The following is a 17,612-nucleotide window of genomic DNA, read 5'->3' as shown; positions in this document are numbered from 1 at the left end:
TGTTGAAGTCTGATTGGTGAATAGCCAGAGCATTCGAAACCATGTAGGCGGATTTGCCAGTGTGTGTCAATATATAAATATATCCCAAAAATATAATGCTTCTGTATTTCACTTGTCGTTTAACAAAACCCCACATTCGTTCGTTGTTATTATAAACTAAGCCATCTAGAGTTATCCCCCTTTATGGCCGTTCAAGAAAACTCAGGGCAAAACGTTTTGCGTCTCATTCTGCCGAAGGCTGATGTTGTTGTTTAAAGATAAGCTAAATTAAAATATCTTAAAGGTAATAAATTCGTCACATGGTGTGCCTCAGGGAATACGGAATTAACAAGAGTCTTACAGTCCCGTACATCCTTTCAAAAAACCGTGCAACTAATATGATCACAGTTCTTAACAACAAAATATATGTGGCTCGAGTTGTTTAATAATTAGTAGCCTTACGTGAGATTCTCAAGTGGTTCCACATTCAGAAATGTCTGTTCATATACTCGTGTAACAAGAAACTATAGCAATGTCGATCTAGACAGGTCGCTTTACACAACTGTTTTTGATCACTTTAAATGCGGCCCTGATGATCTTCCCCCATATTGACATAAGGAGTTGAATTGTTAATTTGTTCATATGTGTTCTCCACAACTGGATCCTTGGTCCTTTCGTCTAGGGATATGTAGTTATCTTCGGGTTTCTTTTGTAAGACACCAAGTTGATTCTTCAGTCTGTAATATACATAAATATTCTTGATCTACACAAGATAATTCTGTACATGTTAATCTCTCGATGCCTAATACATCTGCATAAGGGCTGTGTATTGGCAAATAAATTGTACTGCAATATATTGCGATTCAGGACCAGTAGTGTTGGACAGTAAATGCCACTAATTGTACATGTCGATCCTTTCTTCTACAATCAAAATCTCTAAACATATATGTTATGTTTTTAATAACACCAGTCTCAAAATTAGGTTGCACAGTCAGGGATTCTATTTTCTTTTTTATATAATTTACCGTATTATGAATATATATATGAATATATCTCTCGGGGTCATTTTGCACCAAACTTAAATCAATGTCAGTAATACCAATCTGAGAAGATCTGCAGGTTTGTATGATTCTAATCAACTCCGTTGAATAAAACGTGTAATGTGTGTGTGTGTGTGTGTGTGTGTTTGGATTCGAACCCTCGCAATCCGCGTAAGGTAATCGCGTAATCGCCAGCACACAGTTATAGAACTAAACATGGAGGGACGTCTCCAATGCAGAATCATTTGCATTAAATCAATTGCCTAATATTGCCCTGTACCACGAATCCTCTTTGTAAGTCCATAATATTACATCTTTTCCCTTACCTTCTGATGTAAATGATGGCTGTCAACAGAGCGATGAGAGCCAAGATGAGAAGTGTCCCAAGTGTTGCTGCAACTGGCACTACCTGGTTTGAGTGTCCTGAAGTTGCCGGACACTCTGTACAATATAGTTTGTAAACACAATACAACTGGTTGATATAACTGTATATTTAATGTCTGAACGTGTTTTGTTATCCACGAGAAACGGGTTATTCTGTGTAAACAAATTCAACATTTCTGATTTGTTCAATATATAACTAACGCTTACAAATCTACCCATACCAGGTCTACACAGCTTTAGAAAAGTATTGCCATATATGCGACCGTTAGTGATGTACAAAACAATGGCATCCTGCGATAGCATTCCTTCGACCGTAAAGTTAGGGTTAACAGTTTTCAGACAGTGATTATGGTTGTTACTCGAAATGATGCATTCCCTGTTCATCTAAACCTATGTCTCTTGAAAAGTTAAGACAAAGAACACACTTACGCTCGCAACGGGCACCTGAATACCCTCCATCACATCCACTCCCGCAGATTCCGTTAGTTCTGTCACAAACTGTGCCGCTCTTGCAGTGACCACATCCTGACGTACAACCGCTGCCGTACCTCCCGTCATCACACACTGAAATAACCAGTATGGTATCACAAGTCTCATTTACGTGTGTCTGTATGTGTCAGAGGATACGGCTTATATCTACGTAACTTACGAACGTTAGCCGTGGAATATGTAGTTAATGTACATACAAAGCCTGGACTTTAAATGACTAATCGGTACAACGAAAGAACAAGAATGGAAACGGATGAGCCATGAATTGGAACCAAATTAAGCATTTACTGTTATGACACGTGTTATTTATCCACCCTGCTGCACATCCGTTGGGACATATTCCCGTTGACTTGTTACATACATCATTCTCCAGACAGTTTCCACATTTGGACGTGCAGTCTGTACCGTAGTAACCACCTGGACATGCTGTGAAAAGAAGTGCACTTCAAATGAAATGTCACAAGATTTACCTGAAGCAATGGGTATACTGTTGTGTAAGGATACTTTATGTCCTTTTCAGACAGACCTATCTGCTCATCTCCTTAATTTGTTTGGTTAATATGATGTCAATGATAGTTGAGAGGCGATAGATCAATATGTGTCTTAATGACCTTCTATATTTCTAGGATGACAAAACGGATTTAAGAATATTAATTACAAATATCGACACAGGATGTTGACCACATGTATGGTAAGAATTAATAAACAAACAGTATTGTTACCGCACTAGAGTGCAATTGTTTTGGGGTTTTTTTTCATATTCTTCAAAACCGTACCATGTACCATTATTCTATCATTATCAAGGGCAGAAATATACTTCAGGGAAAACCACACATTAAATGGACAAATATCATCTGCATAATTTAACATAGTATAACATTTACACTTACGGTGAACACAGGTATCGTTCATCCAACCTTCTGCACATCCTCTCGGGCACATTCCTGTTGACTTGTTACACACATGACCATCAAGGCAGTTTCCACAGTGGGAGGCACAGTTCATACCATACCGTCCATCCTGACACGCTGTACACAAGTATATCACGTTAGTTATGATGACAACAAGGACAATATTCTGTCGTTGGCAGCGTTAATCTGTGTACTCTCATGAAGTTTCAGACATACACTAAACAACCATTTATGTATACTAGTATTACCAACTGTAACTTGCACTCCACGTCAGTGGACAAAGATGAAGCTCTATTAAACCAAAGGTGAGAAAACATTGACTCAATTTTGTTTTGAAAACTTTCCACTAGACTAAATGGCAATAGGGATGACTTTCAATAGTCAACTGTGTCCATGTTCCAACATATCCCAACTTTAGTATCGGAGTTTTAAACTTTTGAGCTTCAAATCAAGCATACTTGACGATTTCAATGAACGTGTCGTAGACGGCTTTCTCTAAGGTAGTTCAAGCAAGGTTAGAGTAGCACATGTCTCAATAAAACGTACAAATGATTTTATAAGGGACACGAGAAGGATATGTGACCAAAATGATATCATATACAATTTCTGTTGAACATGTACGTTCCCATATTTCTTTGATCTATTTTGCATGTTTTAGTATGTTGCCAGGCGATGTTGGATTGTTTTCGCAAACAGTTGATATTACCATTTTCCTGATAGTGATTAATACACATATGCTCACCTTGAATACTGTCACTCATGATTATCGAAATGTTCGGGTCATTTTTTTTCTTTGCAAAACAAATCTAAGAATCTTAGAGAGAGAGAGGATTCGAATTATAAATCATAAAATGATGGATGGTTATGGAAAGACTTTGGTTTATGACATTCCTTTATTTTCTTTTGCAGGTAATTCGGTACGTATGATCAGTAATGTGTATTAGCCAATTAAGATAAAATATATAATCTGAGACTATGCACAGAGCCAAGCAACTGAACCCTGACTACAGAAAATGTACTCACGTTGAAGACAGGTGCCAGTTAACCACCCTGCAGCACAACCTCCAGGACAGATGCCTGTGTCCTTGTTACAACATGCAGCGTTATAGCAGTTTCCACACTTGGAGGTGCAGTCTCCATAGTAACCTTCCTCACACGCTGTATATGATATAAAACAATAAGTGTGTCAACTATATACATGTAAAAAACATTTTAAATAGTATGGACCCGTGAAGATCCGGGGTAGAATAGGTCTTCAGCAACCCATGTGCTTGCCATAAAAAGGCGACTATCTTGTCGTAAGAGGCGACTAGCTGGATCGGGTGGTCAGTTTCACTGACTTGGTTGACACATGTCATCGGTTCCCAATTGCGCAGATCGATGCTCATGCTGTTGATCACTGGATTGTCTGGTCCAGACTCGATTATTTACAGACCGCCGCCATATAGCTGGAATATTGCTGAGTGCGGCGTAAAACTAAACTCACTCACTCACTCTAAATAGTATGAAGCAGACATGCGCATTTTCAAATAGAAGCTTCATTCCGAAAGGTAATGGTAATGATTAATACAGTCCAAGATGAAGGCGTCCTACTGATCAAGATACATATGGGAAACGCCGTACATATCAGTTACAGGAGGGAGGCAATATACTTTCTATTCAATTCACTTTTCAATGCAATCCGGCACCCGTGGTGGGTGCTGGGTAACGCTAAGCGCTCTTCCACCCGTTGTGGACCCGGGGGTATATTTGGTCCACCAACCCGTTTTCCGTGGGTTGCGCTCCTATGTCGGTGGGGGGCGGGAGTCTGGTGGTTGAGGGCACTGGGAGCTTGGAACCGTGTTCCTTTTGCCCAACACACCACTTCGCCCCTTACTTCACCTAGACGGGTGGTAGAACTGGCCCGGTTCTATCAATCGGCTGGTCAAGCCATGCCCTGCGCATGGAAACATTCAATTTTAAATTTCTGTACATTTATATAATGTTTATATTGAATGTTGTCATTTAAAATTATATGGTACTTGCATATATTTGCCTAGAGTCCTATGACAGAAGGCGATGGCTCATGGGACAATCTAGTGATGTTGACCGCTGAATTCTATATGTTTCTAAGTTGTTGTTGTTATGGGCATAACCACCCTGACAATATACGTGATAAACAAATATAGCTATCCATGTCATATTTGCTGGAGTATAGCAACCCTGTATCCCTGGTGTTTGAATGCTGGAGACCCGATGCAGTTAGACACCATCCTTGTTTACGCTCCATGGTGGGTAGGGAGCAGGATTGCTGAATAAATATATGTCACCATGGCTCATAATATCAATGGTTCGAAACGCAAACATCTAGATTCAAGTTCCTCTGACGAGAGTATTACAGATTTTGATTCCTGGACTCGATTCATCGTGATCGAAGCTGAAGACCAGTTACCAGTTAAACTGAACCCCTTTGCCATTTCTAAAGCTATTCATGGACAGTGTGGGGAGGTGAAGAATGTCACCCGGCTTCGTTCTGGATCCCTACTTGTAGTATGTGTGAGGAAACAACAATCCCTGAATCTGTTATCCATCTTGCCAATGTTAAAGGTCACATGCAACGTAAAACACAACTTCGCAGATTCTGATACCTTTCGGTATGGACTTACCGAAACAAATCGTCAAAAATGCAAATTCAACTTATAAAGTTGAAAAATAACGGGATGAAAAAAAAACGAAATTGGAGTTCAAACGATTCACTAATTTCCCCCCAGCGTTTGGGGGGAATTCAAGTGGTTTTAACAGCTGGGCTGCGCTCATAGCACGTGCGCAGTGAAATAGGTTTGCTCAGTTCGGAAGCGGGTTGTCCGGTGAATACTCGGTGAAGGCTTTGGTGTGAGCTGTTTTTCTAATGTTTTGTTGATATCTCACAGGCGCGAGCTTTTTATATGTTATGACAGTACATTAACCGTTTATATAATTTCATTTGTCTATTTCACTAAACGTTCTTCTTACCGAGTCACTTTCTCAGTTCGATACTTAAAAGCAATGGCATTATTTAGCGTTGACAGAATTTCTAACTGTGGTATAGATATGTCGTTGTCACAGACAAAACTCAATGTCTTGTTTTATTGACACCTGTGTGTCTGCCTGTCTGTCTGCTAATGACAATATTCAATACACAGCTGCTTTCACTGACCACATGCAATTTGAACTTAACACCAATTAGGCTATACACCATAAACAAAATGCATTGATTTATGACCCGAGTTCGGTCTCTGTCACATTATGTAATTACACAGACAGGCAGGTGTGATACTTGAACACATGACATGTTATGATGTCTGTTGATTTCAAAATGTTACACACAAAAAATGAGCATGTATTTACAAAACCCAACATCTCTATATATACACACAATGAGCCGTGAGGGCGTCTGCAAATGAACCAGCCGTTACACTTGAGTGCACACCCACCCGCTCTGACTGGGTTCGGTATCCCGGCTGCCTCGTTTCTTGGGAAGTAAACCCAAGTACACAATATTGCACTTTTGATTTGCGATTGTACGCTTATTATTTTGTTTATATGTTTTTTCATAACCAGCAATGTATATTATATGTCATGAATAAGTAATACTTGTGTTTTAAATATGTTTGATTTTTTGGTTGTGACCTTTAAGGTTGTTGTATCTGAACGCAGGACACTCAACTCATGCCGAGGCATTGTACATGACCGGACCCGCTCCTTGTCTGGCATGTCGGAGCAGGTAATAACTGATGAATTAAAACATCAAGGAGTGTCTTCTGTTAAACAGTTTACAAGGAAGAAGGAAGATTCAACAATTGACCAACGAATACGTACTTGTTTACGTTTGCCAGATCATCATTACCACAATCTATCAAAGTTGGTTATGTCAACATCGGAGTGGAGGTGTATGTCCCCAATCCACTCCGATGCTTTAAATGTCAAAAGTTTGGCCACGGATCTAAGACGTGTAGTCGCTCCGTAGCTTACCAACGCTGTGGCGATAACCATGAGCATACTGACTGTCAACAAGCACTGAACTGTATAAACTGTGGTGGCCAACATATGGCCTCATCTAAATCCTGCCGTGTTTGGCAAATTGAATAAAATATCTTAAAACTAAAATGTGAGAACAACATTACTTTTGGAGAAGCCAGGAAGCTACTGACTTCTCAGTCAGCCTCTCAATCCACATCTCAATCCACATTCACTTATGCTACTGTTGTTTCTAAGACAGCTCCAACTTCGTCTGTTTCATGTCAGACGGAATTGACTTGGATCAATTCCGAACAACATGCTGTGACATCACCTGTCATCATGGTTGATAGTCAAACATCGACATCACCTTCTACTTCTCAGGCTGAAAGTCAGACTCAACCAGTCTTGGAACAACCATCCAGTGGAAAAATCACAAAAAGTGGCAGAAAAAAGTTAAATAGAAAACAATCGCCCAGGAATCCCGTTCCATCATGGGTGCCTGTCCAGAACACCTATAGTGCTTTTGACATGGAAGTTGCTGCATTATCACAGAGTTCTGTGGGGAGTTCTTCTTCATCACGATCACGTGAGAGATGACCCATTGGACCACCATGAGTCATTCATCTAATATAGTCCAATGGAATTCCAGAGGACTAAGAAAGAATTTCAACGAGATACAATTGTTAGTTGAGGAATTTAAACCATCGGCAGTCTGTCTACAAGAGACCTAGCTTAAACATGCTGATACATTTGATTTAAGGCAGTACATGTGTTATCATTCATTTTCTCCTCCAGGAGATAAAGCGACTGGAGGTTCTTCTATATTAGTAAGACAGAACATCACCCATAGTGGGGTCCATCTAAATACTAATCGTCATGCCGTTGCTATTCGCCTTACTTTGCACATTACACCTACTTTGTGCTCTTTGTACATTCCACCTTCATCTGCTCTACGACAATCTGATCTTCAGAATCTGTATGATCACCTACCAAAGCCCTGTATCATCATGGGCGATTTAAACGGGCACAACCCTCTATGGGGAAGTACAAGTACAAACAATTAAGGCAAGGTCACTGAAGATTTTATTTCTGATAATAATTTATGTGTGTTTAATGATGATTCAAGCACTTATTTACACCCTGCGACAGGAACCTATTCTTCACTTGATCTGTCCCTCGCAGATGCGAATGTTTACGGCGAATTTGAATGGTCTGTTCATGACAACCTTTGTCGAAGCGATCACTTCCCTACTATCCTAAACGTTATAAAAAGCGGATGATGACTCCCCTTTATTACGTTGGATTTTTTCCAAGGCCAACTGGTCCTTGTTTGAAACAATATGTGTGAAAACATTAGTACCTGACAATTTGAAAATGTATCAGATCCCATACAGTTGTTTTCCGCTCAACTGACTGAAATTGCTGAAAAAACAAATCCTAAGTCCTCTGCAACTCCTCATATTCGTAAACCATGGTTTAACAATGAATGCAAACAAGCCAGGAAACATAGGAAGAAGGCGGGAAAATATTTCCGCCAACATCCTACAGTTCATAACTTAAATAATGTTAAAATTACAAATGCCAAGGCACGACGTGCATATAATCAAAATAAGCGTCAATCTTGGAGAAATTATGTCTCCAAAATTAATTCGCGCACACCCATGACTAAGGTGTGGAACATGGTTCAGCGAATAAAAGGCAAAGGTTCAAAATCTGCTGTCCACCATTTAAAAGATGGTGACAATTTAATAACTGATAAATCTAACATTGCAAATAAAATTGGCGAAACTCATGCCAAACATTCTTCATCGGCAAATTATGTCCCTGAGTTTCAGAGATGTCAGAAACAACGCTAAAAGACAAAAATTAATTTTGATTCACATAACAGTGAAGACTACAATGAAGTGTTTTCATTACATGAGCTTCACACAGCTCTTGAGCAAGCTCATGATACTGCAGCAGGTGATGATAATATCCATTATCAGTTATTGAAACATTTGCCTGAATCATGAAATATTTGACCTGGAAATTTCCCTCCGTCATGGAGTAATGCCATTATAGTCCCAATACCAAAACCTGTCCGGGATCATACTGATCCATCCAATTACATATCCATATCTCAAACCAGCTGTGTCTGCAAGACCATGGAACGAATGGTAAATGATAGATTAATTTGGTATCTTGAAACCAATACCCTTATCACAAACATTCAATGTGGTTACAGGAAAAATCAAGTACCATTGATCATTTGGTACGATTAGAATCCTTTATTAAAAATGCTATAGTATATATACAAGATGCAGTATCGATATTCTTTGATCTCGGGAAAGCGTACGGTACCACCTGGAAGCACGGCATTATAAAGGATTTACACGATTTTGGTTTAAGGGGGTCGTTTACCACTGTTTATATCACAGTTTACACAGGCAATATCAAGTCCGAATGGGTTCAACCCTGTCTGACCATTATAATCAGGACCAGGGTGTCCCACAAGGCAGTATTTTGTCTGTTACGCTATTTAGTATTAAAATAAATAGTCTTTCAAAGGTTTTAAGTGGTTCAATTAATTGGATCCCTTTTCGTGGATGATTTTTTATATTTCTTGCCGTGGTAAAAATATGCGGACTATTGAGAGACAGTGACAACAAAATTCATAGATGGTGTCTGGAAAACGGGTTTAAATTTTTTGAATCTAAAATCAATTGTATACATTTCTGCAGAAAATACAAACCTCACAAAGACCCTGATTTATCTTTAAATGGCACACCCATCAAAGTTGTGAAAGAAGCTAAGTTCCTAGGTCTCATCTTTGACTCCCATTTAACTTTTCTGCCGCATATTAAATATCTAAAAGCCAAATGTTTGAAGGCACTCGACTTGCTGAAAGTCGTTTCGAATTCTAAGTGGGGAGGGGACCAAACTACCCTCCTTCACTTATATAGATCACTGGTCAGATCGAAACTTGATTATGGCTCCATCGTTTATGGTGGAGCCTGTAAATGCAATTTGAAACTACAGTCCGTTTGAGTCAGAAACGGACCGATGAATTGCAAATTTGATCATTGTACAAAATTGCCACATAAATATAAATAGTACATATGTTTATCATTTACTAATGCCCAACAGCTTTCTTATGTTTGAAAATTTTCCGGACTCCACCAAAACAGTTGTTTAAGAAACTATCATCATTGAAAACGCAAAAGTTGTTATCGGTCGCGGCGGGGTGAAACCGCAGAAACGGAACAGCCACTATCTCGTTGTGCACGGGATACACATGCCTGATGAAAAATGAAGTTGAATGCTGACGTGAAACAGTTGATGATTAAAGTGCACGATTTTTTCCATGCTGAAGCCGAAAGGGGCAAACCATTTTATGCCATTAATAAATTCCGTAAGCGGGCAGCAAAAGCTTTAGGAGTATTAGCAAGGGAACTGACAAATGTTCTGGAACACAAACATTGTGAGGGTGATGCGAAGCAGGTAGGGGTCGTGTCAAAATCACGCAAATTAAAACATTTGGACAACTTTCAAAATAACCTTGTAAGGAAGTCTATCAACAAGCTCTATTCTGAAAACAAATACATGTCGCTGAAAATTTCCAAAAAGCATTTGAAGCAAGAACACAACCTCAGAGTATTAAAGTACACACTTTTTCGGGTATCGTTATATGAAAATTTCGGGGGAGAATAGGTCAGTACTCTGTGAACGCCCTGATTTCGTGAAATAATTTTCTCAGGGTTATAAAGAAGAAGCCCGAGGAAGGGTTCGAGCCAGTGTACTTGGACGAGACCTGGGTCAATGCCTCGTACACTGCCAGCAGTCACTGGGTACTCGATGGGGGTGATAAGGGGTCGCGTAGAAGGCTGCCTCTAGGGAAAGGAGAGAGACTGATCATTCTCCATGCTGGTTGCTCCAGCAAAGGCTTTCTCCCAGGCTGCGACTTGGTATTCAGGGCAAAGTCCACAGATAACAGAGACTACCATTCCGAGATGAATAGTAAGTTTTCCTCGAATGGGTTAAAAACAAGTTGGTACCAGCTCTACCAGAGAAGTCTTTTATCGTAATGGACAATGCCCCATACCACAGCGTGCAGGACCCCGACAGTAAAGCCCAGACATCGAACAGTCGAAAAGGTGACATGATATCATGTTCAAGAAATTGCATCGTTCATCCATCCTTCTGTACATCCTCTATAAATGCACATTACTGTTACACATAAAACTACAAAGCCAGTGTGCAAATTGAGAGTCCACAGTTCATACAATACCATACATCTTGACATACTGGTCATATTTCTTTGCATATCATGATAAGACGCAAGGAGTATATTCAGTGGTTGGCAGCAATTAACTTCTCTATGGGTATAACAACCGTAAGTTAAAAACCATATCGCCTGACAAAGCTGAAGTTATATTAAACAGGTCGACGAAAACACACAGAACAATTTTTTGGATGAAGTGTTAAACATAATGAAAAACATCCCCAGTACTGACGGACAATGGTAAACTGTGTTTCGATATTCCAAAAATCTGCAGCCTTTGGTGTCAGTGTTTACAGCTTTTGAGGTTCACGATTTCAGTCAGTCAGAGTCATACCACGCTATCTCGAAAGTAGTTCAATAAAGGTTAGAGCAGAACATATCAGTAAAGCGGTATATGATGATAAGCGCGAGAACGATATCTCAATAACCCAACAAGACTCAATATCTGATTCATCCTGTGTGTTCCCGTGTTTGCTTGTCTTTGAACATTTGATCTTTGCATGCGTTCGTGATATCTGCGACCGGTAGGGGAGGATACACTGATTGTTTTGTGAACATCTGAAATCACCATTTATTGACATTGATCTATATTATAGAACGTCAATGGTAAAGAAAACTAATGATTAGAATGAACACTGTCACCGTACATTGAATGGTTGTGTCGTTTTTGTTTTTCTGTTTTATGTTTTTTGTTGTTGTTGTTTTGTTTTGTTTTGTTTTGGGTTGTTTTGGGGTTTTTTTGGGGGGTTGGTTTTTGTTGTTGTTTTTGGTTTTTGTGGGTTTTGGGGGTTTTTTTGGGGAGTCGGGGGTAAGGAAAAATGCAAGAATCACATTCAGGACGAATTCGAAGTTCAAACCATCACAGGATAATTAACTAAGTACAGATTCAGCCAATAATATGTGAAAATTAGTTAAGGAAATGTACTCACGTTGAAGACAGGTGTCAGTTAGCCACCCTGGTTCACAATCTCCGAGACAGATGCCTGTAGTCTTGTTACAATCAGCGGCGTTGAGGCAGTTTCCACACTCGGTAGTGCAATTTCCGTAGTAACCATCTGGACACTCTGCAGATGAAGCAAACGAATCAGTTGTTCAATTAAATCAGACATTTGACATACGGATTGCATAAACCTTATATATCATTGCTTTTTATGATAATATGACATAAATAGGTTCCTGAGACATCATCGGGATTTACAAAGAAGGCACATGATATTCACAAACGCCTTGCATGTGCCAAATGTGTATGCATGTAAACTTTGATCGAAGCTGACAAAAAGTACTGAGGATGGCTTAAAGTTTACGATGCTGGCCAGGAGATGTAATGATTTACATTCCACCTGCATAATATATACTTCATTTTATAAGTTAAGATTCACTGGTGTAAATATAGCCACTTACTTCAGGCTACAGTTCTACACTAAATGTTGCAAAATAGTCCATACTGTTTAAAGGTACTGTTAACACATGAACTGATTGATGTATTGTAAAACAAATTCGTAACGTTGAAAATATTATTGCCATGAGTTCAATAAATGATGAAAATCAGTGAAAACTGGCGTTTATATATATGTGTTATATATACATAACAAATAGTGACAGTTTTAAATGAGTCTAAACTTTTGAAAGGAAGTATACATTGACTGACATATTTTAACACAGTTTACACGTTGCACTTTATACTGTTAAAGGGGAACATGAATGTTAAAGATCATAGCAGTAAATACAACAATGTATCTAAAGCCCGTTCCTGATTCCCGTCCTTTTTCTAGTGAGTGAATTTAGTGTTACGCCGCACTCTGCAATATGCCAGGTATATGGTTGCGGTCTGTAACTAATCGAGTCTGTATAAGACAATCCAGTGATCAACAGCATAAACATCGATCTTCGCAAGTGGGACACAATGATATGTGTCAACCAAGTCAGCGAGTCTGACCAACCGACCCGTTAGTCGCCTCTTACGGCAAGCATGGGCTACTGAAGATCAATCCTAACCCTGATCTTCACGGGTGTCTTTTTACGAGGGTCTCAGCCCCATGACTTATTTACTAGTTTGTCACAGCCAAAATATTTGCTCAGCTGACTCATGTTTGATCTACCGCCATAACATCATGTAGGGTTCACAAGAAAATGTCAATATTACGGAATATATGTGAGGCTCAGAACCTGTACCTGTTTGGCAGTCCGTCCCCATGTATCCTGGAGCACATCCACTCAGACACTGTCCAGTGATCTTGTCACATATTTCTGTGTTTACAAAACAGTGACACTGTTTGTCACAGTCCTCACCAAACCAACCGTCACTGCAAACTGAAACGTGAAAACAATTGTTAACAATAGATGATCATAATTGGGCACAAAATCCCTTCAAAAGTGAAAAAGTAACACCGTGATTAGACGAAAACAGGAAGATAATTTCCTATTAAAGGCATTATATGTATTACATCTTCTGTTCCATTTCGAGCGTTGTTATCTTGAGACTTGCACTTTACACTGTGCAGTCGTCTTGTTAAATAAGTGAGTTTCTGTTGTGCTCACATGTTTACATGTTCACAGACGTATGTTAACCTACCAAATATCTGCACCTCGCACAATGCGAGATACTCGCTTGTCTGTATGATTAGCGTGTTTCCTGTCAGTGCTTGTTGACATTTGACATCAGCTGAAGCAGGCGGGTATCTGTCCGTTGACCACTGGAAGCAAAGCTGTCCACCGACATTTATCTTCATGCCCTTGTTTCTGTCGAGGACTGCATTTCAAAGTGAAAATATGCATTGCTTGATGTCAGATATCACATTTCATAAGGTAGTAGATCAACATGTGAAAAGGTAGAGCAAGTATTAGTATGCACAAACACAAGTCCAAAAGGACAAACAAGTGTTGACTGAGGACCCCGAGTAGCCATGACAACAATGCATCCGCACGCACCTGTTATTAAGCATTACAAGGAGTACATCAACAATACATGATGTTTTAATGGTTATTTAGTCAGAGATAATAATAGGTGAGTGAGTGAGTTAATATTTAACTCACATCGGCAATACCTCAGCCATATCGTGACGAAAACAATTCATACAATGAAAAGTGAAAATATTTTGAAGATTAAAACCTGTCGACGATGGACAGTAAAAATACTAGATAATCACAGATATAATATAAAACTAGCCACCAAAGCTAAAACATTCCAATAAAAGAAGACAATACAATATAAAACACGGGTTGTAGATCGCCAACAACTGAAGGTAGATCACCATACTAGGTACTATGGGGACATTCACTACTTTTGTTACCTCGCATGGAGCCTAGCTGGATTTACACCATCCCTTCAGCCGCTGGCGATTGTAGGATAATTTAGCCGAAATTTAAAAGAACAAAAATACTACGTTTAAAAACTTGGTACGTGAATGTTACTGTGAAAGTGTTCGGGACTTACGTACCCCAAGAGAATAATAGATAGTTGAGCCCAATACATTTTCAACCCATACTCACAGCCATCACGTAGATACAGCTTAATGTGTTGTATCTTGTCTGTGTGAGAGCTGCTCAGATGTACAGTCCATGTTGGTTGTTTATCTCCTGTGGCCGTATGTGTACATGTGAATGGTTTGCTATAGAAGTTGGTGGTAGCTCTGCCATCTACGCCGTACCTGGCCTCGAACCTGTAATCTGTATACCCTGTCCTGTCACTGTTTTCAGTGAATGTACTGCTCTGTGTGGCACGTTGTCCTATAGCAATATTTCCTGAAGAAAGTGAAAGCATGTACAACATCATCAGCATAAGACAATGGTGGGAGTAACGGCCTTTGCTTCATTGTACGGTAACAGTTAATGCATGGCCGTGTATATTGTTTCACAATGTATATCTGACTTACACATAGCTGGGCTTTAGAAATCCGCATTTCGTAATACAGACACGAGCAAATGTGATATGAAATTATATTTTTCTTCGCAACAACTGAGTATCATATTGAGCGTACATAGAGAAGAGTCCCTCTCACACGAACCCCGAAGTGGAATACAGTACCTGGCCATAAGTATTCGTGATTTTGGAAATGACGTTGTTTTTGCTATAACGAATGCGCCGTTTAGAATCGCACCGTGAGACACTTTCAGTGTTCAGAAACGCTGATTTTCTAAAAATAGATTCCCTGTCAAGTGCCTGTCACGTGACATGCCTACAAGTTATCGTCCGCTTGTTTACTTCCACTATGGCAATCGTCTGCGCCAATGGGTCGTAAATCACATGAATTAACAACTGACATTACAGAATTGATTTTAAAATTATACAAAGAAGACAGAAAAATTACAGAAATTGCTCAGCTGTTGGATAGATCTTGATCAACTATAAAAAGTGTGGTAACAAAATATCAAGTGACTGGCTCAGTGGAAAACAAGCAGCGAAGCGGACGAAGAAGACTATTTACTCACCGTGATCGAACGTCGTTGATCAGGTGTGTCAAAAACAATCGTCGGGCAACATTGGGAAATATTACAAACAAATTTAACGAAAATAAGACTCGAACATTCAGTTATATCGAAGGATATGAACGACGGATTGCCAAAAAATCAGTGTCAATTCGGGAAGCTAACTTGAAAAAACGCAGATTGTGGTGTCGGGAACGCAGGAATTTTACAGTTGATAATAACTGGAGTAAATACATTTTTTTGACGAAAGTCAGGTTTTTATTTGAGGTGACAAGCGTGTGTATGTGTGGAGAAAGGGCAGTGAAGTAAACCGGCCGCATTTAGTGTGTCAGCCCTCGCAACGTAAAGTGTCTTTGATGATAAGGGGGGGTGTCACCTTCAAGGATTGGAACTCTTACCCCAGAAAATGGTAACATCAATGCTACAAAGTATATAGACATCTTGAAAACAATCTTTGGCCAGTTATAGCCCGTCATTATACACACGAGCCATGTGTATTCATGGACGATAATGCTCCCGTACATCGGGCCAGAATTGTGAACAACTACAAAGAAGAAAATGGTATTATTGACAAAGAATGGCCCCCACAGTCTCAGATCTCATTATAATTGAAAATATCTGATTAAAATTAAGAGGCGGTTGCAGCCCGCCGCACATCGCATCAACAAACCTGGCGAACTTTACGCGAAATTCTGCGGGTGTGGGAAAATCACTTACTGGATCATGTTAGAAACTTATATCGGACTTTACCTGACCGTGTACGGGAAGTGCTGCATATGAAGGTCAACTGACAAAATATTTAGGTAATACCTTTAAGCGATTCCCGTGCGCATGAAATCGTGAACGTCAAAATCACGAATACTCATGGCCAGGTACTGTACATGTATATCGTACGCTTTCTTGGGAAACGTTGAACCAACATGTAATGGAAACTCATACAAAGATGATCTCCAGAAAGGTGATCCAGCCTTGGTTGTTTGTGGGCTATAGCCTAGTTATAGACTGTGCTAAAAAATATTCTTAAAGAATACTTGTTTTAATTTTGTTTGTATTTGTTATTTATTAGCTGTGATACTTAACCAGTCTATCTAACTGGGTCTGTCTGAGGGTAATATGCGACACACTATGGCCAGGATTATTTGTCATTATTTGATATGTCTGTATGTCTAAGTACACTACAAATGGACTCAGATACATCTTTTATGTAATCAAATGCAAATGTCCTCTACTCACGTCTCTGGCAGTAGGAACCGAACCATCCGTCCTGACATCCGACCTGGCTACAGGGAGAAGAGGGGAACACAGCACAGGCAGCTGCAGTGTTACAGTGACACGCGGCATCTGAAGGTATGATGAAAATAAGAAAATTACGCCATGTTTTGATACTTTAGGGATGTGTACATTTATATATGAAAAGAAAACATTTTCATCTTTCCGTGACCAACCTCTTGGCTAATTCTACATAATATTTAGTCCTAGCTAATGATACATGATACGCGATGTCAGACAGAACTGTTATATCCAGGACATGTCAAGCACAACTTGGAAAATAGTACCAGATGCATAGTTCATACTAATGATAGCATACCAATAGTGAGCGAGTATTTCAGCCATATCGTGCCGAAAACAAGTTCTAAATACATTTGAATGTATTTAGATTATAAAAACTTGTATTTCTCTCCGAACAATACTATTAAAAAACTGGCTATAGATCGCCAGCAACTGAAGAAAGACAACCATACTTGGGGCCATGGGGACTTTAGCTACCTCCATGGTCATAGCATACCGATAACCCCTGTTAAACGTCCTACCGGTGGGAGTCCCAGTGATGGAGAAAAACAACATAGTCGTCAAAAACACCCCCATTGTGTCTTGTGTTTGCTCCCTCAGGGATGGAACCTGGAACAAAACAGTCATATTTCCTACAGTGAAATAATAATAATAATGCGAAAATGTGTATAGCGCCTGAATCCAACGTTTGCTCTAAGTCGCTTGGTCGAAAGCTCTGTTGAAAAGAACTGTTTTTAGTTCTTTTTTGAATGGAATGATGTCTGACAAGTTTTTTTAAATTTTCAGGTAGTTTGTTCCATAACAGAGGACCTGCTTTCGCGAAAGCTCTATCGCCATAATTCGCTCTGCGGGTAG

General features: G+C 39.5%; 1 protein-coding gene across 1 annotated transcript; it reads right to left on the bottom strand.

The window, feature by feature from the left end:
* Positions 1-207: 207 nt before the first annotated feature.
* LOC124274788 (protein draper-like) lies at positions 208-17,352 on the bottom strand. Its single transcript, XM_046710166.1, has 12 exons — positions 17,279-17,352; positions 16,701-16,808; positions 14,532-14,783; positions 13,615-13,791; positions 13,215-13,352; positions 11,972-12,106; positions 3,827-3,961; positions 2,783-2,920; positions 2,181-2,318; positions 1,833-1,967; positions 1,346-1,460; positions 208-716 (listed from the first exon to the last, which is right to left on the bottom strand). Exons 1-12 carry the CDS (start codon positions 17,331-17,333, stop codon positions 557-559), a joined length of 1,686 nt encoding a protein of 561 aa, XP_046566122.1. The 5' UTR covers positions 17,334-17,352; the 3' UTR covers positions 208-556.
* Positions 17,353-17,612: the final 260 nt, after the last annotated feature.

Source organism: Haliotis rubra, unplaced genomic scaffold (genome assembly GCF_003918875.1).
Source record: "Haliotis rubra isolate DU_JTF1 unplaced genomic scaffold, ASM391887v1 Scf1941, whole genome shotgun sequence".
NCBI lineage: Eukaryota > Metazoa > Mollusca > Gastropoda > Lepetellida > Haliotidae > Haliotis > Haliotis rubra.
Note: the sequence above shows the minus strand (reverse complement) of the source record. Positions and strands in the feature narration are given on the sequence as shown.